We start from the raw sequence: 22,016 nt of genomic DNA on the forward strand, positions 1-22,016 counted from the left end.
CCTTCCAGCTCTTTTAATCTATAATCTATATCCTACATTTTGCTTTTGCTGGATACAAACGTTCCCAGAACTAGCTAGAGCTCAAAATTCAGTTAGCTCATCAAACAGAGAGGGGCTTTGTACAAAAGCATTGGTAGGGCTGCACTTACAATTGTTCATTTAGTGACTGTTCTAAGTTACAACAGCGCTGGAAAAAGGGACCTAGGGCCATTTCTCAGGCTTACGACTGTTGCAGCATCCTCATAGTCCTTTGATTAAAATCCAGACGCTTGGCAACTGACTCGCATTTACGACGGTTGCAGAGTCCTGGGGTCAGGTCAGTCCCCTTTTGCAAAGTCAATGGGGAAGCCAGATTCACTTAACAATTGGGGTGAGAAAAGTTGTAAAAGACTCACTTAACAACTGTCTCGTTTAGCAACATAAATTTTAGGCTCATTTGTGGTCTTGAGGACTACATGCATCATAATTCTCACTGAGGTTTCCTCTAAATGTGGAGTCCTTGCTTGCTGTTCTCTTAGCTTGGGGTTTTTCTTCCAGGCGTTTTATGGCTTTACTAGGGAATGCTATCAGTACCAGAAGGGAAGAGGATTTGCACTATTTTTTTTTTTATAAACTAGTGACTTAACAGTATAGTTGGGGATGGTCTTGGGCTTCCTAGATTAGGTCTTTCTTTCTTTCTTTCTTTCTTTCTTTCTTTCTTTCTTTCTTTCTTTCTTTCTTTCTTTCTTTCTCTCTTTCAGTTTTCTTCCTCTTTCTTTCTTTCATGCTTTCTTCTTTCTTTATTTTTTCACTTTCTTTCTCTCTCTCTCTGTTTCTATTTTCTCTCTCTCTCTTTCTTCCTTTTTTCTTTCTCTTTCTTTCTTTCTCTCTCTTTCTCTTTCTTTCTTTCTCTCTTTCTTCTCTCTCTCTACCTCTCTCTCTCTCTGTCTCTCTCTCTCTGTGTCTCTCTGTGTATTTTTTTCTTTCTTTCTTTCTTTCTTTCTTTCTTTCTTTCTTTCTTTCTTTCTTTCTTTCTTTCTTTCTTTCTTTCTTTCTTTCTTTCTCAAACATCTTAACTGCCCATCTCCATCATACACAGTTGCTTATTTGTCTGTGTTGATAATTCCTTGATTGAAGTATTGTTCACCAGTATAGGCAAGCGTGTGTGAGAATCTGCATGCATTTTCTTCAGGCTTTTTTAAAATGAAAGTGATAGTTTGAGCTAAGCAGAAGCAAAATAAAATGAACCTATGCTTGGGGAGAAAAGTATGAACATTTTAAAGACAGATCTCTCTGTTCCTGTGACAGGACAGAGTGGTGCAAAACTATGGATTTCCTAAGCTGAAGAGAAAGTTATTTTTATCCATGAGTGAAAATGGCTAGAAGTGTTCCTTTCTGTCTCCCTTGGTTGAATGGCTGAAGGGTTTTGGGAAAAGAGAGAGATAATTCTATATGCATCATATTGAGTTTGTTTGTGTGTATCCTGCCTTTATTATTTTTACAAACAACTCATGGTGGCAAACATATCCAACACACCTTCCTCCATTTTCCCCTCAACAATAACCCTGTGTGGTGCCTTGGGTTGAGAGAAAAGAACTGACCCAAACTTGCTCACTTGGCTTTTTACTAAGTGCAATTAAAACTCCTATTTCCTGTTGATCGGCCCAAAGTCACCCAGCCGGCATTCATGCCTAAGGCGGGACTAGAATTCACCGTCTCCTGGTGATCGGCCCAAAGTCCAGCCGGCTTTCATGCCTAAAGCGGGACTAGAACTCACCATCTCCTGGTGATCGGCCCAAAGTCACCCAGCCGGCATTCATGCCTAAGGCGGGACTAGAATTCACCGTCTCCTGGTGATCGGCCCAAAGTCCAGCCGGCTTTCATGCCTAAAGCGGGACTAGAACTCACCATCTCCTGGTGATCGGCCCAAAGTCACCCGGCCGGCTTTCATGCCTAAGGCGGGACTAGAACTCATCGTCTCCTGGTGATCAGCCCAAAGTCACCCAGCTGCCTTTCATGCCTAAGGCAGGACTAGAATTCACCGTCTCCTGGTGATCGGCCCAAAGTCCAGCCGGCTTTCATTCCTAAAGCGGGACTAGAACTCATCGTCTCCTGGTGATTGGCCCAATGTCACCCAGCTGGCTTTCCTGCCTAAGGCGGGACTAGAACTCAACATCTCCTGGTGATTGGCCCAAAATCACCCAGCCGGCTTTCCTGCCTAAGGCGGGACTAGAACTCACCGTCTCTTGGTGATTGGCCCAAAGTCACCCAGCCGGCTTTCCTGCCTAAGGCGGGACTAGAACTCACCATCTCCTGGTGATTGGCCCAAAATCACCCAGCCGGCTTTCCTGCCTAAGGCGGGACTAGAACTCACCGTCTCTTGGTGATTGGCCCAAAATCACCCAGCCGGCTTTCCTGCCTAAGGCGGGACTAGAACTCACCGTCTCTTGGTGATTGGCCCAAAGTCACCCAGCCGGCTTTCATGCCTAGGGCAGGACTAGAACTCACCGTCTCCTGGTGATTGGCCCAAAGTCACCCAGCCGGCTTTCATGCCTAAGGCAAGACTAGAACTCACCGTCTCCTGCTTTCTAGTCTGGTTCCTTACTGGCTCCCCGCATCATACCGATGGTGTCACTTGAGTGTTGGTAGTTTAACCCCATCAATTAAAAAAATGGGTCAAGAAGTCAGCTGGACTTACCCCATCCAAAGAGGACAAGCCACCAGTAGTATTTGCTTCCGTGGGAAAAGGACGAAAGGAGCAGGCAGTTGAGGTAGATAGCTTCTACTAAGAGCCACATGAAGTTGGCCATGGTGGAAAAGTTAAGGAACACCATCGAGACCTTACATTCGGGCTGTGGAAGAAGCAAGGAGACATCTCAAGGAACCTTCTCATTGGGATGGTTCAGTCAAATACTATCTCCAAAGGGCAAATAACGTTTTGGCAAAGGAACCCTGGCAAGAGTAGCCAACACCCCCAGAAGATAGACTCTCAAGATCCTGATGAATCTCAGTAGGAGACTGGGCCAGTGGTGGGATTCAGCCTGTTGTTAACTGGTTGTTAACTGGTTGTTAACTTCCTGAGCAGTTTGATGAACTGGTTGGTTGTTGGAAGAAATCATTAGGGCAGAGAACCGGTTGTTAAATTACAATATTTGAATCCCACCACTGCACTGGGCCTTACCTAGCAAAATAAAATTCAGTGGTGAGAAAAATAAGGTTTTAAACTTAGGCAAGAAAAACCAAATGCACAGGTGCAGATTAGGTGAAACTGCTCAACAGTAGTAACTGTGAGTTGGATCTCAGAGTCCTAGTGGACAACCATTTAAATAGGAGCCAGAAGCTGCCAAAAAAGCCAACACAGTCCTAGGCTGCATAAACAGAGGGGCAGAATCTGGATTGTGCGAAGTGTTAGTACCACTTTATAAGGCCTTAGTAAAGCCACCCTTGGAATTCTGCATCCAGTTTTGGTCACCACGATGTAAAAAGGATGTTGGGACTCCGGAAAGAGGGCAGAAAAGAGCAACAGAGATGATTAAGGGGTTGGAGGCTAAAACCTATGAAGGAATTAGGAATTGCAGGAATTTTCCCAACGGATTCGGGCAACTTTGGGCAAACTTTCAATTTCCACAAGATGAAGAGAGTTATTTTCATCTTGTGGAAATTGAAAGTTTGCCAAAGACAAAGAGAAGATTGCAAAGTAGGCAGAGAAGTATGAGTGGAGAAATACGTGTGGATTGCTTGTAACTGTACTCACTCAAACATGTCCATCCTTGGTGTATTCAATCAATGTCGTCAAAATGGATTCTCCTGACATTTAGTTGAGAGCTTTGTTTGGTTCGGACACACAAACACTAGAGATGGGTTTTGTGTCAGAAATTGTACCAATAACTCTATATTGCCTTTGAGGGTTCCTCAAGAGCTTTTAGAGTTTTCTGAAAGTGGAGATCAATCTTGCTCTCTCCCAGCTGAGGACCACACGTGGCCTGCACTAATGGACAAGAGGCCATGTTTCTAATTCTGGGTGGGCTGGACGTCAACCACAACGGGGTTATCCTTCTGCTACTTACTTCAAAAACATTGTAATTAAGTGGTAGGAACAGAGGTGGGTGTCCAGCAGGTTCTGACCAGTTCTGGAGAACCAGTAGTGGAAGTTTGGAGTAGTTTGGAGAAACAGCGAATCCCACCTCTGACTGGCCCCTCCGCCATCTCTTCTCTGCCTCCCATTGAGTCCCATCTGATCGGCTGGGTTTTCTTTAGTTGCCCTGCACAGGAGAATGGAGCTGGAAAGCAGGTTGGTGAGGTGGGGAGGGAAGGGGGATTTTGCAGTATATCTTTTTCCCTGGAGTGGGTTGGAAATGTGGATTTTGCAGTATCGTTCCCCTGCTATGCCCACCAAGCCATGCCCACAGAACTGGTAGTAAACAAATTTGAATCCCACCGTTGCAGGATGGCCTAAATAACTGGGAAAGATGTACCTTGTATTCCAACTGCCCTTAAATAATTATATAGTCGTAATAATAAATAGTCTTCGACTTGTGGCCACAACTGAGCCCAAAATTTCCATTGCTAAGTGAGACAGCGGTTGAGTGAGGTTTGCCCCATTTTACGACCTTCCTTGCCACTGTTGTTAAGTGAATCCCTGCCATTGTTAAGCTGGTCACACAGTTGTGACGTGAATCAGGCTTTGGCGTCGGCTTTGCTTGTCAGAAGGTTGCAAAAGACATGGCCCTGCAACCGTCATAAGTACGAGCCAGTTGCCAAGAGTCTGAATATGGATCACGTGGCCGTGGAGATGCTGGAATGGTTGTAAGTGTGAAAAACGGTCATAAGCCACTTTTTTTCAGTGCTTTTGTCACTTTGAACGGTCTCTAAATGAATGGTAATAAGTCGAGGACTATTGTGATTCTTGGCAACTCAGTAAGACAAGGCATGAAATCACAGAAAATGTTTAGAGTAACAAAGATAGGGCACAGAAGATAGAATAACAGAGTTGGAAGAGACCTTGGAGGTCTTCTAGTCCAACCCCCTGCTTAGACAGGACACCCTATACGATTTCAAGATCAATGGTTGTCCAGCCTCTTTTCTGAAAGCCTTCAGGGATCGAGCCACCCAACACTTCTGTAGGCAAGTTCTTCCATAAGTTTATTTGCTCTTACCGTTTGGAAATTTCTCCTTAGTTCTAGGTTGCTTCTTTTCTCGTTGCTGGAGGCTAAATGGTTGAGGGACCCAGGTATATCTAGACTTTTGGAGAGAAGGATTAGAGAGGACATGATAGCAGCCTTCCAATATTTGAGGGGGCTGCCCAAAGAAGAAGAGGGGGTCCATCTATTCTCCAAAGCACCAGGCAGGACAAGAAGCAACAGGCGGAAACCAATCAAGGAGAGAAGCAACTTAGAAGCCACAGTGGTGCAGCGGTTAGAGGGCAGAACTGCAGGCTACTTCTACTGACTGCTGGTTGCCTGCAGTTTGGCAATTTGAGTCTCACCAGGCTCAAGGTTGACTCAGCCTTCCATCCTTCCGAGGTGGGTCAAATGAGGATCCAGATTGTTGGGGGCAAGAGGCTGACTCTGGCTTAGAGAGGGATGTAAAGCATTGTTAAAGTGGTATTGCTCTTCCTTCCTTCTTTCCTGCCTTCCTCCCTCCCTCCCTTCCATCCATCCATCCATCTATCCATCCCAGCTCAAGGTGGACTCAGCCTTCCATCTTTCCAAGGTGGGTAAAATGAGGACCCAGATTGTTGGGGGCAAGAGGCTGACTCTGTAAACTGCTTAGAGAGGGCTGGAAAGCACTATAAAGCAATATATAAGTCTATGTACTATTGCTTTTTTTCCTTCCTTCCTTCCTTCCTTCCTTCCTTCCTTCCTTCCTTCCTTCCTTCCTTCCTTCCTTCCTTCCTTCCTTCCTTCCTTCCTTCTATCCATCCCTCCTTCCTTCCCTCCTTCCTTCCCTCCCTCCCATCCATCCACCCATCCCAGCTCAAGGTGGACTCAGCCTTCCATCTTTCCAAGGTGGGTAAAACGAAGACCCAGATTGTTGGGGGCAAGTGGCTGATTCTGTAAACCGCTTAGAGAGGGCTGTAAAAGCGATATATAAGTTTAAGTGGTATTGCTATATGCAGCCTTAAATTATGAGAAGCCCTTTCACCAATGATTCCCAATCTTGAAAAGATTGTGAAGTGGTATATAAGTCTAAGTGCTATTGCCCCTCCCTCCCTCTCTCCCTTCCTTCTCAGTGGTTACAATGCAGTACTGCAGGCTACTTCTGCTGACTGCCGGCTGCCTGCAATTTGGCAGATTGAATCCCACCAGGCTCCAGGTGGACTCAAGTTTCTCTCCTTCCGAGGTGGGTGAAATGAGGACCCAGATTGTTGAGGGCAAGAGGCTGACCCTATCCACTGCTTAGAAAGGGCTGCAAAACACTATAAAGCAGTTTATAAGTCTAAGCGCTATTGCTAGAAGTAAGGAGAAATTTCCTAACGGTAAGAGCAAATAACCACCGGGACAGCTTGTCTCCAAAAGTTCTGGGTGTTCCATCAGTGGAGGTCTTCAAAAAGAGAACCACTTGACCGAGATGAGGTCTCCCACCTTGAGCACACTTGACCGAGATGAGGTCTCCCACCTTGAGCACACTTGACCGTGATGAGGTCTCCCACCTTGAGCACAGGGTTGGACTAGAAGACCTCCAAAGCCCCTTCCAGCCCTAGGTCGCTACGTTCCCTGCTCTTTTCACCCCATACCGTGGAGTAGGTGCAGTAATCACTCCCTTTGCTGTCCAGGAGAACGGAGTCCTTGATGAAGATGGCAATGGCCTTCAAGATGAAAGTCACGAAAAGGTGGACATGGATGTAGTTCCTTGAGCAACGGAGTCGCCTGCCGGAAGAGAGGAGATATGGTAGGCTGAAAGGAATCCATAAGGGCCAATCCAACTTATGACAGGAGTCTCCAACCATGGAGAAGTTTAAGCCTGGAGGACTTCAACTCCCAGAATTCCCCAGCCAGCAAAGCTTTCGTGCCCCGGTTGTTAAGTGAATCGATGAAGTTGTTAAGTGAGTCATGTGGATTGTTAAGGGAAGCTGGCTTCCCCCTTCACTTTGCCTGTCAAAACGTTGCAAAGGGGGGGTCTGTGGTCTTCTTAAATATTAACCAGTGGCCAAGCCACCAAATTTTGATCACGTGACCATGGGGAAGCTACAATGGTCGTAAGTGTGGAAAACAGCCGTAAGCCCCCTTTTTTCAGTGCCGTTGTAAGTTTGAATGGTCACTAAATGAAATGGCTGTAAGTTGAGGACTACCTGTATTAGCTCCTTGGAAGAAGCAAAGAAGTACATTTATTGCACTAAAGTTTTAAAGGTAGAACTTTCATGCAATAAGTATGTTTGTCAAGAAATAATGATGGCTGTGGAGAAAGCTGGAATTGTGGGTAGTTACACCCTGAGCATCTGAGGGAGTCGAACTTGACCCTAAGTGAAGGAATACCTGTATTCACCTGCACCATGGAAATAATAAGTGCATGGCTCAGCTCCACAGATTTGTTGCAGTAAGCACAACAAACCTGTTTTGAAACCCTGCGCAATGCATGCACAACACACAACTGAAATGGGTTGAGAGGGAGATATATTTCCTCGGGTGATGCATATGAAACTCATGAGAGCCAGTTTGGTCTCGTGGTTAAAGCCCCGGGGTAGAAACTAGGAGATTGTGACTTCTAGTCCTGCCTTAAGCACAAAAGCTGGCTGGATGACTTTGGGCCAATCACCAGCAGACAGTGAGTCCCGCCTTAGCCATGAAAGCCAGCTAGGGAACTTTGGGCCAAATCACCAGGTAACGGTGAGTTCTAGTCTCACCTTAGGCTTTAAAGCCAGCTGGATGACTTTGGGTCAATCACCAGGAGACGGTGAGTTCTAGTCCCACCTTAGGTATAAAAGCCAGCTGGGTGACTTTGAGCCAATCACCAAGAGGCAGTAAATTCTAGTTTATGCTTTAGGCATAAAAGCCAGCTGAATAATCTTGGGCCAACCACTAGGAGGTGGTGAGTTCTAGTCCCACTTTAGGCATAAAAGCCAGCGGGTGACTTTGGGCCAATCACTAGGAGACAGTGAGTTCTAGTCCCTCCTTTAAGCATGAAAACTAGCTGGGTGATTTTGAGCTGATCTCTCAATCAGGCCACGTCACAGGGTTGTTTTGGGGAAAATAAGAGGGGAAAAGTGTATAAATATGTTCACTGTTTTGAGTTATTTGTAAAAACAGTGAAGGCTTGAAAAAATATAAAAACGACAACAACATGATGAAGATCTTATGAGACTTTCAAATACAAGCGGATCACTATTTGGAACACAACATGCCAGATATTACAGTTGTTGAAACGTATAATTTGTTCATATCGCTGTACCAGGAAACGCCAGAGTCGAAGAAAAAGAACACCAGGAATAATCATGCAATCTTGCGACCTGGCCATCGAAACTACCTGGTTATGGATGAAACATGTAACAGTGATACCCGTTGTCACCGGGGCACTTGATACCATGTCCAAGAATTTTACAAAACACAGAAATTGCACCTTCCTGCAATATAACACCAGCGGAACTGCAAAAGATTGCGCTACTCGGAACATTGTATATTTTAAGAAAATACTTGATTGACAACTTGGACGCTGGCAGCCACCTGTATCAACCATTAGCACCAGTCACTGGTATTTGTGATACCTTTTTGAATGTTCAATCGACCAAGTTTCATGTTTAATGAATAAAAGAGATAACCACAACAACAATAGTGAGGGGGATGAAAATATTGTCCTGCGTTCTACTTCCAGGATCCTGTAAACATGCCTACCGGAGGTGGTCTTCAACAAGTTCTGACCAGTTCTGGAGAGGAGGTTTTGAGTAGTTCGGAGAACAGGCAAATACCACCTGTGACTGAGGATTTTACAGTACCCTTCCCCTGCCACACCCACCAAGCCACAGAACCAGTAGTAAAAATAAAATTGAATTCCACCACTGATACCTACCTGAAGGCCAAGAGGATAAAGATTGCCACGGTCAGAGTGGTAGATGAAATGCTGTAACCCACCGTATAGATGGTTTGGATCGTTGAAAAGAAAGAAATCTGGAATGAAGAGCAAACCAAATATCCATCTGCGCTTTTGAAACAGATACCCGGATTCTATCCTATAAGGACCGAGAATATTGCTTAAAATCCTTCCCTCCCTGGCCTACCTCAAAGGGCTGGCCTCAATCCTGAAAGCCTGTCCAAATGTTCCCTGTCCCTCCTAGGCTGAATGAAATCAAGACGGGGGTTGAGTCTTGAGTTCCCTTCTCACGCTTCTCTCTTTCTCTAAATCCAAATTGTGTGTCCTCCAAATCCCTTCTTAACACCTCATCCAGGCCTTTCTAACTGCTCAAGGTTAGCTCTGTTTTCTTTAACCGGGTGGAACGAGAGCCACAGAGAAATCCAGAAGGCGCCGTCATAAAGGAGAGGAAGATCTAGCCGTCCCCAAGTGGTATAGTCCGCTGTCAGGCCTTGCAAGTTGTGGTTGCGTGTTTGCAGTGCAGTGGATGTGCACAGCTGTCTCTTATATAAATGGAGCTGCATGTGTGAATGCATGTCCCTGCTTCTTGTACACAGCCACCACCCCCTCTCCCCCGACCCTCGTCAGTCCTCAAAGCTGGAAAGGTTGGATCCAGACCCCTGGGATAATCCCCTACTTTTCTCATCTGTAACTCCCACAGCAAAGAAGCTCAGAGAGCACCAAGGACCTCATAGTCCTCTCCTCCTCCTCCTCCTCCTCCTCCTCCTCCTCTCTGCAACCCACCCTGCCTTCTTCTATTGATGACGTTACTTAACTGGGTCATGAAGCATCTGCAAGCAAATAACCAAGCTCAGAGAACCCCAAGGACCCCACTGTTCAGCCCTGAGCAGGAGTGGGATTCTACCAGTTCGTACCTATTCGCTAGAACCAGTTGTTAACATTCTAAGCAGTTCGGAGAACCAGTTGTTAGAAGAAATTACTGGCCTAATCCTGTAAAGAAGGCAGGAAGGAAACATTCTGGTGTTGCTTAAAGAAACTGCCTGTCCATTAACCCTTTTTACATTCTTGGAAGGACTGGACTTCCTGTCTCAGGAACGTCTCTGGAGTTTTTTTTCCCTCCTTTGCTGGTACTTTGCTTGTGTGGCGTGACCATTCAAAGTTACAATGGCACTGAAAAAAGTGACTTATGGCCGTTTTCACACTTTTGAGGCGAGGAGATGCATGCCTCGATGTGAGTGATATTGAGTTGGCCACACCCAGTCAGTCACATGATCACCAAGCCATGCCCACCAACTAAGCCACACCCACAGAACCGGTTGTTAAAAAAATTGAGTCCCATCCCTGGCCCTGAGCTACAAATATCCCCTTCTGCCAGTGATAAAAATGCAGGCATTTATCTCAGTTCATCCTTATTCAGGGGTGGAATTCATCCGGTTCGCACTGGTTTGGGAGAACCGGTTGTTACCTTCCTGAATCGTTTGGCGAACTGCTTGTTGGAAGAAATCATCAGGGCAGAGAACCGCTTGTTAAATTTATTTGAATCCCACCACCGTCCTGATAAGCCTTCTTCCTCCCCCCCTCCCTCCATCTCCCTCTTCAGGCTGTTGACGGCTTGATGGCGGATGCCCTACAATTTATGCCAGCGCAAAATAATGAGTACTCAGAAGATTGCCTGGCTGTGTCCAATGATTAAAGGAGGGCAGGGCCCCTCTGCGGTTCACGGAGGCATCGAAAGAGACTCTTCATTCAAACCCCCATCGAGGTCAAGCACCACTCAGAAGATTTGCGAAGGCCCGCTGTTCCCCGTTGAAAAGCGAGGAGGAGCGGAGGGGGAGCGGTTATCGCCGCCTCTCTCTCCGCCATTTGTCATGAAATAAATATGAGGTGATGTTCTGCTCGCCTTTGCAATTCTATTTCGCAGATGTGAATTGAAATCCTCACTTCAAGAGGACTTCACCGGCATCCTGAGTCCTCCGAGAAAAAGACGGATGCCAATTATTTTAACCCGCTTTGGAAAGGAAAAAATTAACAACAACAAAAACAAACAAACAGACCCAGGTAGCAGAATTTCTCCGCTCTATGGTAAAATACAGATCATCCTGAAATACAGATGACCACAAAGGAGTCCCAAATTTCTGTTGCTAAGTGAGGCAGTTCTTAAGTGAGCTGCGGCCATGGGGTTTTTGGGGGACATAGAATAACAGAGTTGAAAGGGACCTTGGAAGTCATCTAGTCCAACCCCCCACTTAGGCAGGAGAGTCTATTCCATTTTGCACAGTTACTGGACAAATCATGCGGTCATTAAATGAATCTGTGGCTTCCCTCATTGATTTTGCTTGTGGGGTAGGAAGGTGACGAAGGGTGAGCACATGACCCTCAACTTACAACCACAAATTGAGCCCAAAGTTTCTGTTGCTAAGCGAGACAGTTGTTAAGTAAGTTTTGCCCCAATTTACGACCTGTCTTGCCACAGTTGATAAGTGAATCACTGCATTTGTTAATATAGTAAGATGGTTGTTAAGTGAATCTGGCTTTACTTGTCAGAAGATCATAAAAGCAGACCACGTGACCCCAGGACACTGCAACCGTCATAAGTACATGTCAGTTTCCAACCCTCTGAATTTTGATCATGTGACCATGGAGATGTTACAATGGTCGCAAGTGTGAAAAATAGTCACTTTTTTCACTGCTGTTGTAACTCTGAATAGTCACTAAACAAATGTTTGTAAGTCGAGGACTACCTGTAAATTGCAGATGAGAATAACCGAGAGGGTTTCTCCATCGTGATTCAGATCTCTGCTTTAATTGTTTAGGATTAGGGAAACACAGGAATATGTCCAGAGTTCATAGGAATTTTAATTTGTTGCTCAGTCACTGAAGTTTTGTTTGACTCTACCTAACAAAATTAAATTCAATGTAGAGAAAAGTAAAGTCCTACACTTAGGCAAGAAAAACCAAAAGTACCCATATAGACTGGGTGAAACCAGGCTCAATAGCAGGAAATGTGAGAGGAATCTTGGAGTCTTAGTGGACAACCAGCTAAATAGGAGCCAGCCGTGTGTAGCAGCAGCCAAAAAAGCTAATGCAATCCTAAATTGCATTAACAGAGGGATACAACCGAGATCAAGGGAAGTACTAATACCACTCTATCAGGGGTGGGATTCAAATTTTTTAACAACCAGTTCTGTGGCTGGTGGCTTAGGTGGTGGGCATGGCTTGGTGGTCATGTGACTGGTGGATGTGACTTGGTGGTCATGTTATTGGCTGGGCGTGGCCAACTCAATATCACTCACATCGAGACACGCAACTCCTCTCCTGGCCTCTCATGACTGGGTGGATGCTGCAACAGTCGTAAGTGTGAAAAATGGTCATAAGTCACGTTTTTCAGTGCCATTGTAACTTTGAATGGGCACTCCACACAAGCAAAGTACCAGCAAAGGAGGGGAAAAGAAACTCCAGAGACATTCCTGAGACAAGAAGTGTAGTCCTGCCAAGAATGTAAATAAGGGTTAATGGAGAGGCAGTTTCTGTAAGCAACACCAGAATGTTTCCTTCCTGCCTTCCTTACAGGATTAGGCCAGTAATTTCTTCTAACAACCAGTTCTCCGAACTGCTTAGAATGTTAACAACCAGTTCTAGAGAATAGGTCCAAACTGGTAGAAGCCCACCACTGCACTCTATAAAGCCTTAGTAAGATCACACCTAGAGTATTGCATCCAGTTTTGGTCACCACACTATAAAAAGATGTCGAGAATCAAGAAAAAGTACAGAGAAGAGCAACAAGGATGATGAGGGGACTGAGACTAAGGCATATGAAGAACAGTTACAGGAACTGGGCCTGGCTGGTCTAGTGAAGAGAAGGACCAGGGGAGACATGACAGCAGTCTTCCAATATTTGAGGAGCTGCCATAGAGAAGATGAGGGGATCAAGCTATTCCCCAAGGCACCCGAAGGCCAGAGAAGGAATAATGGATGAAAACTGAACAAGGAGAGATTCAACCTGGAAATAAAGAGAAATTTTCTGACAATTAGAACAAACAACCCATGGAACAGAAGTTGCCTTCAGAAGTTGTGGGAGCTTCATCACTGGAGGCTTTCAAGAAGAGGCTGGACTGCCCTCTGTCAGAAATGGTGCAGGGTCTCCTGCTTGGGCAGGGGGTTGGACTAGATGATCTATAAGGTCCTTTCCAATGCTGTTAATCTAATCTAATCTTCATGACCCATGGACCAGAGGTGGTCTTCAGCAGGTCCTGACCAGTTCTGGAGAATGGAAAATTATGAGTAGTTCTGGGAGTGGAAATTTTGAGTAGTTCAGAGAACCAGCCAACCCCACCTCTGATTGGTCCCACCAACCCCAGCTCTTCTCTGCCTCCCATTGAGTCCCAGCTGATTGGCTGGGTCTTCTTTGGTTGCCCTGCACAGGAGAACGGAGCTGGAAAGCAGGTTAATGGGATGGGGAGGGAAGGGAGATTTTGTAGTAACCTTCCCCTGCCACGTCCACCAAGCCAAACCACACCCACCAAGCCACGCCCACAGAACCAGTAGACAGATGGACAGATGAACGGATGGACAGATGGTTGATAGACTATAGATAGATGATAGATAGATAGATAGATAGATAGATAGATAGATAGATAGATAGATAGATAGATAGATAGATAGATAATGGATAGATGGATGGATGGATGGATAGATAGATAGATAGATAGATAGATAGATAGATAGATAGATAGGCAGATTGATAGTAGAGAGGATAGATGGATGGATACTTAGGTAGAAGGAATATATATATATATACGTGTGTGTGTATGTGTGTGGGTGTGTGGGTGTGTGTGTGGGTGTGTGTGGGTGTGGGTGTGTGGGTGTGGGTGTGTGGGTGTGTGTGCGTGTAGATTTTCATGGGTACAGGTATGTAGGTCTAGGTGTTTTTGGTCTTTTCCCGTGTAAGATTAAGAGTATCTTGGCGACGTTTCGGCGAGGTCCCACTCGCCATCCTCAGGCTGGTGCTTTCGGCTTCGTGCCAGTGCAAGCTAATGGAAAATAGATCACTACAAAACAAACGACCCAGGAGATTACAGCACAAGAGCCAGGATATCTCCATAACAAAACTCACAAGGCCATCATACAGCCCATTATACCAACATCAACTCCATCAACCAATCAAGAGGCAGCAGCGCAGCCAATCAGCCCAGCACACCAGCCCCCACCAAAAGTATTTATAGAGAGACGGCAGCTCCGATCACACACTGCTTGCACTGGCACTAAGCCGAAAGCACCAGCCTGAGGATGGCAAGTGGGACCTCGCTGAAACGTTGCCAAGATACTCTTAATCTTACACGGGAAAAGACCCGAACACACCTAGACCTATATATATATATATGTGTGTCTGTGTGTGTGTAGGTCTAGGTGTGTTCGGGTCTTTTCCCATGTAAGATTAAGAGTATCTCCCGCCGAAACGTTGCCAAGATACTCTTAATCTTACACGGGAAAAGACCCGAACACACCTAGACCTACATACCTGTATCCCTGAAAATCTACGAAAACAAATATATATATATATATATCACACAGACGAACACAATACAGAAGCCTGATGATGGCAGATGAGATTCTGCCGAAACGTTGCTACAACTTTAAAAGCACAACTATAATGACCTGGGAAAATACCTGAACAAAGCTGAATACCATACATGTAAGCACCCGCGAAAACTTAAGAAAATATATACATATATATACTGTATACACCCACCCACACACCCACCCACACACATGCACACACACACACACACACACACACAGGAGGGGAGGAGATCAAAAATAGATGTAAATAACAGAGAAATGATGGACAAACAGACAACTAGGTAGATAGAGAGAGAGAGGAAAGAGAGGGAGAGAGAGGATTAGATGGATGATAGAAAGGCAGAGATAGAATTCCTCTCATAATTTAGCCTAAGAGGCATCAAACGTTTCCCCTACACCTGTGGGGTTTCGGTCTTCATCTCACATTCCCCCACACTCACTTCATCCAGAGAGATGTCATCTTCTATGGAACAAGCTTCCGAATACGGTGGAGACGGATCAGACCAGCCTTGGTCGGTGCAACTTCGCTTCACTTTACCTATGAAAAATTAAAATCAGCAATATTAGATTGATCCGAGTGACGGGGCCCCCGGGGCCAGTGACTCAGGGTATTAGCCCTTTGATGTAGTCCAAACAAGGAGCAAAAAAAAACCCTGTGTCTTAACTGTAAGCTATACAGGTAGTCCTGGGTTTACAAAGAGTTCATTTAGTGACTGTTTGGATTTACAATGGCACCGAAAAAAGTGACTTAGGGCCGTTTTTCACACCTACAACTGTTGTAGCAACCTCACAGTCACATGATCAAAATTCAGATGCTTGCCAACTGACTCACATTTATGATGGTTACAGAGTCCTGGGGTCATGTGATTCCTCTTTTATGACCTTCTGACAATCAAAGTCAAGGGGGGAAGCCAGATTCACTTAAGAACCATGTGTCTGAATCCGAGGAGGAAGCCGGACAGCTGACAGGGAGTGGGAGTGTGGCTCCATTGGCTGTGGAGAAGTCTGGAAAAGGGCAAAGTCCGGCTGGGCAGAGCAGGAGAGAGGTAGAACAAGGGAGAGGGAGTTCAGAGGAAGACCCAGGCCCATCCCTTCTTCATCGTAGGGCACTCAAGGAGAAATGGAGAAGGGAGCAACGTGGGTTGTGTGGCTTACGGGGGAGGAAAGGGCCCTGATTCCCTTCATTAACCACAGCTGGGAAGAGTGTTTAAAAGAAATGCATGCTGAGTGCAGCCGCTGCTGGGAGCAAACATGAGTTTCTATTGACTTTGTCTTCTATTGACTTTGGTTGTCTGTGTTCCTGGCGTCTTCCCAACCACGTTGAGTTATGGCAGTGTCTTCCAGTCTGGAATTCCTGCTCCTGCCCTGCCGGACTAATTACCTTGATGAAGACGTTGAAGAGTCCTGGGCCTAAGACAGAGAAAACCTTGGGGTACCCCAATGCATCCTTCCCTCCATATAGATGCAACTCCATTAAAGACCACACCTTAAGTTTGATTTAAATATCAGACCCCGCCACACCCCACCAAATTTTGACTGCGGTGTCCTAGAGCCATATCATTATTTTAAAATAATCGAAGAGATACTTGTGTAATCAAAGGGATATTTGATACCAGTGGTGAGGTTCAATTTTTTTTTCTACTGGTTCTGTGGGCATGGCTTGGTGGGCGTGGCTTGGTGGGCATGGCAAGGAAGGATACTGCAAAATCCCCATTCCCTCCCACCCCACTCACCTGCTTTCCAGCTCCGTTCTCCTGTGCAGGGCAACCCAAGAAGAGCCAGCCAATCAGCTGGGACTCAATGGGAGGCGGAGAAGAGATGGAGGCGGGGCCAGTCAGAGGTGGGATTGGCCGGTTCTCCAAACTACTCAAAATGTCCGCTCCTAGTTCTCCAGAACTGGTCAGAACCTGCTGAATAACCACCTCTGCTTGATACCTGGGAATGCTTCTGTTGTTTTTTTGTTCTTGATTTGACAGCTCAAGGCCAGGAAATTTATTTTTTAGTCTCGTTCTTAAGCTGCCCGGCATCACCTCTAGGTGAGATGGGTGGCAAACCAGTCTAATAAATCAATAACTAAAGGGAGGTTCATTAAATCCAAATGTGAATAATTGCCAGAATTATACCATTTGTGTAAACCTCTTCCATTGGGGCCTGTTTATCTGAATAATTGATGTCATATGCCGAAATTCACATCACTTGCCGAGTGCAAATGACATCGATGACATAAATTTACCTGAACCCACCTAATTATGTCAATTACATCCATCAATTTCATCAAATGGCAGCGATTATGTTAATTGACCCACTTTAGAAAGAAGGCATGGTGTCTATTAAGGGAGAATGAAGGTTTATCTGTTGGAACCAAAAATCCTGTTCAACTGAGGTAAAAATCAAGGTTTAGTCTAACCGTATTGAGTTTAAATGTGTGTAAAAAACAACATTTAATTTTTTATCCTTGCCTGATCTTTTTGGAGTGTGAAACACACATATATACACCCATTCTGATTTATTGTGGCTTGTTGTGAGGTGTGAAAACTAACCAAAGGTAGTCCTCAATTTACAACCATTCGTTTAAGGATCATTCGAAGTTACAACAGCACTGAAAAAAGTCCTCATAATTACAACTTTCCCGAAATCTCCACGGTCATGTGATGAAAATCCAGGTGCTTATATGATGGTTGCAGTGTCCCAGGGGGTCACACATGATCACCACTTGCAATCTTCCCACAAGCAAAGTGTGGGAGGCAGGATTCGCTTAATGACCATTTAATTAAGAATTGCAGTTCGCTTAACAACAGGGGCAAAAAGAAGCCCGCAAAATCAGCCAGTTAATAATAATGCCTAGGAAATTATGATGGGTTGAGGTTAAAGGTTGAGGGAGTACCTGTAAGCACAATTAATTCTGACAAAAAGTGTGAAAACTGAGGCAAGCTTTTCCATGGAACATATACACTTAGTTCTTGACTTACAACCATTCATTTAGTGACTGCTTCAAGTTACTTGAAAAGGGTGACTTATGACCATTTTTCACACTTATGACCATTGCAGCATCTCCATGGACACCTGATCAAAATTCAGATGTTTGGCAACTGACTCGTAGTTATGACTGTTGCAGTGTCCCGGGGTCATGTGATCCCCTTTTGCGACTTTCTGACAAGCAGAGTCGATGGGGGAAGCTAGATCCACTTTACAACTGTGTTACTAACTTAACAACTGCAGTGAGTCACTTAACAACTGTAACAAGAAAGATAGTTAAATGGGACAAAATTTACTTAACAACTGTCTTGATTAGCAACAGAAATGTTGGGCTCAGTTGTAGTTGTAAGTTGAGGACTAAGGAAATAAATGTCAAAGACTAGAAGATAATTACATGGGTTTGGATCAAAGCTAAAATGAACCAAAACCCAGAAGGGAGGGAGGGAGAGAAGGAGGGAGGCAAGAATGAATGAATGAATGACGGGAGGCAAGAATGAATGAATGAATGAATGAATGAATGAATGAATGAAGGCAAGAAAAAATGAATGAATGGAGGCAAAAATGAATGAATGAATGAATGAATGACGGGAGGGAGGGAGGAAGTCAAGAATGAATGAAAATGAATGAATGAAGGGAGGCAAGAATTAATTAATTAATGAAAGGAGGGAGGCAATGAATGAATGAAGGCAAGAATAAATGAATGAATGAATGAAGGCAAGAATGAATGAATCAGAGGTGGTATTCAGCAGATCTGACCCGTTCTGGAGAACTGGTAGCGGAAATTTTGAGTAGTTTGGAGAACCGGCAAATGCCACCTCTGACTGGAGATTTTACAGTATCCTTCCCCTGCCACGCCCACCAAGCCACGCCCACAGAACCGGTAGTAAAAAAATTTAAATCCCACCACTGGAATGAATGAATGAATGTAGGAAGGAAGGAAGGAAGGAAGGAAGGAAGGAAGGAAGGAAGGAAGGAAGGAAGGAAGGAAGGAAGGAAGGAAGAGGAAAGGAAAGAAGACGGAAGATGGAAAGAAAGAAGGTGTTTGTCACCTGATTCCTTTGTGAAGTGGAAAATGATGCCTGGACAATTGAAAGAAAACGACTCTCCAAGATTTGCATCTGGCCAACACAGAAGCCGGTCCCAGAGTCTTTTGCAACCTTGCAAATGGAAGAAAAATCATTTTAAAAAAGATCTCACTATCCTTGAAAAGAGAATAGAAGACCCCGAATTCACCAACCCATTGAATGAACTTTAAAATGGCCCCCAAATAATGAGTGGAAAGTAGTAAGTACCCTTTAGGGTTGGACTCCAAAGTCCTCTTCCTCTCTGCAAACCCACTCCCTTCCAGCCCTGATGAAGTTCTCTAGCTGGGTCCTGAAACATCTGCCGGAAAACCACCAAGCTCAGAGAGCACCAAAGACCCTACAGTCCTCCTCTCTTCCTCCTCCTCCTCCTCCTTCCCCCCTCTTCCTCTATCCCTGATGATGTTGCCTAGGCAGGTCATGCAACACCTGCAAGCAAAGAACCAAGCTCAGAGACCACCAGGTATGCTTCTGGAGTCTTTTATATTCTCTCCTGTCAACACAGCAGTGACGCTCAAGATTATAGTCACCTAAGAGTGGTTCCAACATGTTCAAATCGCGACATGAAGTGGCGGAGAAACCGCAACCCCCCAATTCCCTGCGTATATATATACCTGCGGTTTCGTTCATGTGCAGCTGGATCTCTTCTAAGCAGTCGGTTTCATTCTGTTTCCACTCTGTGATGGCGACACAGTCTGGTTCAAGGGTCCCCAGGGCCTAGAAATAATAAATGGAAAGTGACATCCCATCCTGACCCTAAAACGGGATCCTAAAACTAAGGAGAAAACTCTTAATCGTCAGAACAATTAATCAGTGGAACAAATTAACTTCAGAAGTTGTGGGTTGCCCCATCAATGGAGGCTTTTAAGAAGAGGCTGGACAGCCATTTGTCAAAAAATAATATGGGGTTTCCTGAGCAAGCAGGGGGCTCTACTAGATGACCTCCAAGGTCCCTTCCAACTATGTTCCTGTTAGTAATACAGCACAGGTACAGGAAAGAACAAAAACCACTTAAAACCCTTACAGGTCGTCCTTGAGTTACGACCCCAGTTCAGTCCAAATTTTTGTTCCTAAGCAAGACATTTGTTAACTGAATTTCACCCAGTTTTACGACCTTTTGTTGCCACAGTTGTTAAGTGAGTCACTGCAGGTTAAGTTAGTCACATGGTTGTAAAGTGAATCTGGCTTCCCCATTGACTTTGCTTGCCAAGTGAATTTTGATCACATGACCACGGGGGTGTCACATAAGTGTAAAAAATGATGATAAGTTACTTTTTTCAGTGCCGTTGTAACTTTGAACGGTCACTAAAGGAACTGTCGGAACTTGAGGACTGCCTGTACACATTTTACCCCTGAGACCCTGATCCGAAGATACTTCCTTTCTCTGGAATACAAGTTATCAAGAACTGGCGTGTTTTTGAAATTCCCCAAATTCAGAGAAGAGGAAAAAAAGGTGATTTGGAAAATTGGCATAAGGAGACAGATGGCAAAATCTCTGCAGGTTTCTCCTAAAGGAAAAAAAATCATTCTGCAATGCTATTTATACACACAATCTATAGACTTCAGTACTGGCAAAAAAAACAACAACCCCAAAATGCAGTTACAGATAGTCCTCAACTTACGATTATAATGAGACAGGAATTTCCATTGGTAAGGAAGGCAGTTGTTAAGGGAGTCATACCAATGTTACGAACTTTTATACCAAGCTTGTTTTGCCATTTTGTTAATGTCACTTTATGAACATCATGTTGATAACCATCATATCTTTCTTGGTCAATTGTCCCTTGTTTGGAGGACGCATCTTATAAAGATCATGATGAGATTCCATCAGATCTTTCTTGGTCAGTTGTCCAATGTTTAGATGACATTAGCGAAGAAAGCCGGTTCCCCAACATAGACATCTGGTAGAAGATGTCATAATTCATATAAATGACAACATTTGCGTCTTTTGCACACAATTATATCACAAATGCCCAAGAGGACAGTGGCTTCCTTCTTTTCCCCTGACATTTCAAGACAGACTAATGTACAATCTAGCAAAACTTGTAAACATGAACTAAAATAAGGAAAAAATATTGCAGTTCTGATTTTTTTTTAACCCATATCATCTGGACAGATAGCCCCCTCTTAAAAAAAAAAGAGCTAAAATCAAAACCATATCATTGCAAAGTTGGGACTTTTTTTAAAAAAAATATATGTTAATGACAATTTGAGCTTGTCAGAAGTTTTTCCTGTTACTTTTGACTCACTCTTTGAGATGTGCCCGGTGAACGAATCAAACTTCAAGCCAGCAACAAGAATTATAAAGCAATCTAATAATATAGAATAAAAGGGGGAGAGAGAGAGATGATAGTTGAGAGAAAGAGATGAGCGATAGATGAGAGAGAGAGAGATGAGAGAGAAAGTTGAGAGAGAGAAAGATGAGAGAGATGATAGATGAGAGAGAAGATAGTTGAAAGAGAGAGAGAGGTGTGTGTGTGTGTGAGTGAGAGAGAGAAAGAGAGAGAAAGAGAGAGAATATGGGGGGGAACGACCCTGAATTTTTATTTTTAATAACTTTTTCACCCTTCCAGCCTCAATTTACCCCCGTCAAAGAAATTAACTGAATGATGATTTTCAACAATTCCCCCATCCTTTCGACCCTTAACTTTAACCCCATAGGGAGGAGGGAACAAAGTTGAATTTTGAAGCAGATTTTATGTCTGGTTGCTCAAAAAAAAAAAAAAGAACCCCCCACCAAACTGTTCTTCCCTTCCAGTTTTTCATTCAACCGAAGCAACCAGGAAGGTACAGTTTGTCCAAAGTAGTTGCTCCGTGTTTTCCTTGTTCATGGAGTTTGTCTGTTATCTTTTCCTACCTCTCAGCCGCCCCGAATCTCCCTGGAGGAGGTTTCATTGATTTATTTCAAACATACAGCCTATTTTTAGACAAGTAAGAAGCTGTCAGGGAAGCACTCGAGAGACCATTTGGGGGCTGTTCAACTACATCTGTGATTTTTTTGTTTGTTTGTTTGTCAGAAAGGAATCTTATAATATGATCAGCATCCTCACAGAGCGAGAAGGGACCATGAAGGTCTTCTAGTCCAACCCCTGCTCAGGCAGGAAACCAGTGTCTTTAAAAAAAAAAAAAACCTCCAGTGATTGGAGCATTTACAACTTTTGCACAGAAGTTGTCCCACTGATTAATTGCTTTCACTGTCTAGAAATTCTTCCTTAGTTCTAGCTTGCTTCTCTCCTGGATTAGTTTCCATCCATTAATTCTTGTGCTGAATTCAGGTTCTTTGGAAAATAGACTGATTCTCTCTCCTTTGTGCCAGCCCCTCAAATATTGGAAGACTGCTATCATGCTATCTCTAATCCTTCTTTTCAATTAAAC

The 22,016-nt window shown here is 44.4% G+C and overlaps 1 protein-coding gene across 1 annotated transcript in view; it reads right to left on the reverse strand.

Moving 5' to 3' along the window:
• Positions 1 to 21,273, reverse strand: part of GHRHR (growth hormone releasing hormone receptor) — a 35,094-nt gene extending 13,821 nt beyond the window's left edge. Inside the window, exons 1-7 of the mRNA XM_087917129.1 lie at positions 21,226 to 21,273; positions 19,256 to 19,358; positions 18,609 to 18,716; positions 15,024 to 15,121; positions 8,983 to 9,080; positions 6,716 to 6,848; positions 2,678 to 2,831 (exon numbers count right to left, since the gene is read on the reverse strand). Of these exons, the coding sequence (XP_087773255.1) occupies positions 2,678 to 2,831; positions 6,716 to 6,848; positions 8,983 to 9,080; positions 15,024 to 15,121; positions 18,609 to 18,716; positions 19,256 to 19,358; positions 21,226 to 21,273 (742 nt within the window). The remainder of the gene's footprint in view (positions 1 to 2,677; positions 2,832 to 6,715; positions 6,849 to 8,982; positions 9,081 to 15,023; positions 15,122 to 18,608; positions 18,717 to 19,255; positions 19,359 to 21,225) is intronic.
• Positions 21,274 to 22,016: the final 743 nt, after the last annotated feature.

The sequence above is a fragment of the Pseudonaja textilis genome, chromosome Z (assembly GCF_049901715.1).
Source record: "Pseudonaja textilis isolate UNSWEBS1 chromosome Z, rPseTex1.2, whole genome shotgun sequence".
Taxonomy (NCBI): Eukaryota; Metazoa; Chordata; class Lepidosauria; order Squamata; family Elapidae; genus Pseudonaja; species Pseudonaja textilis.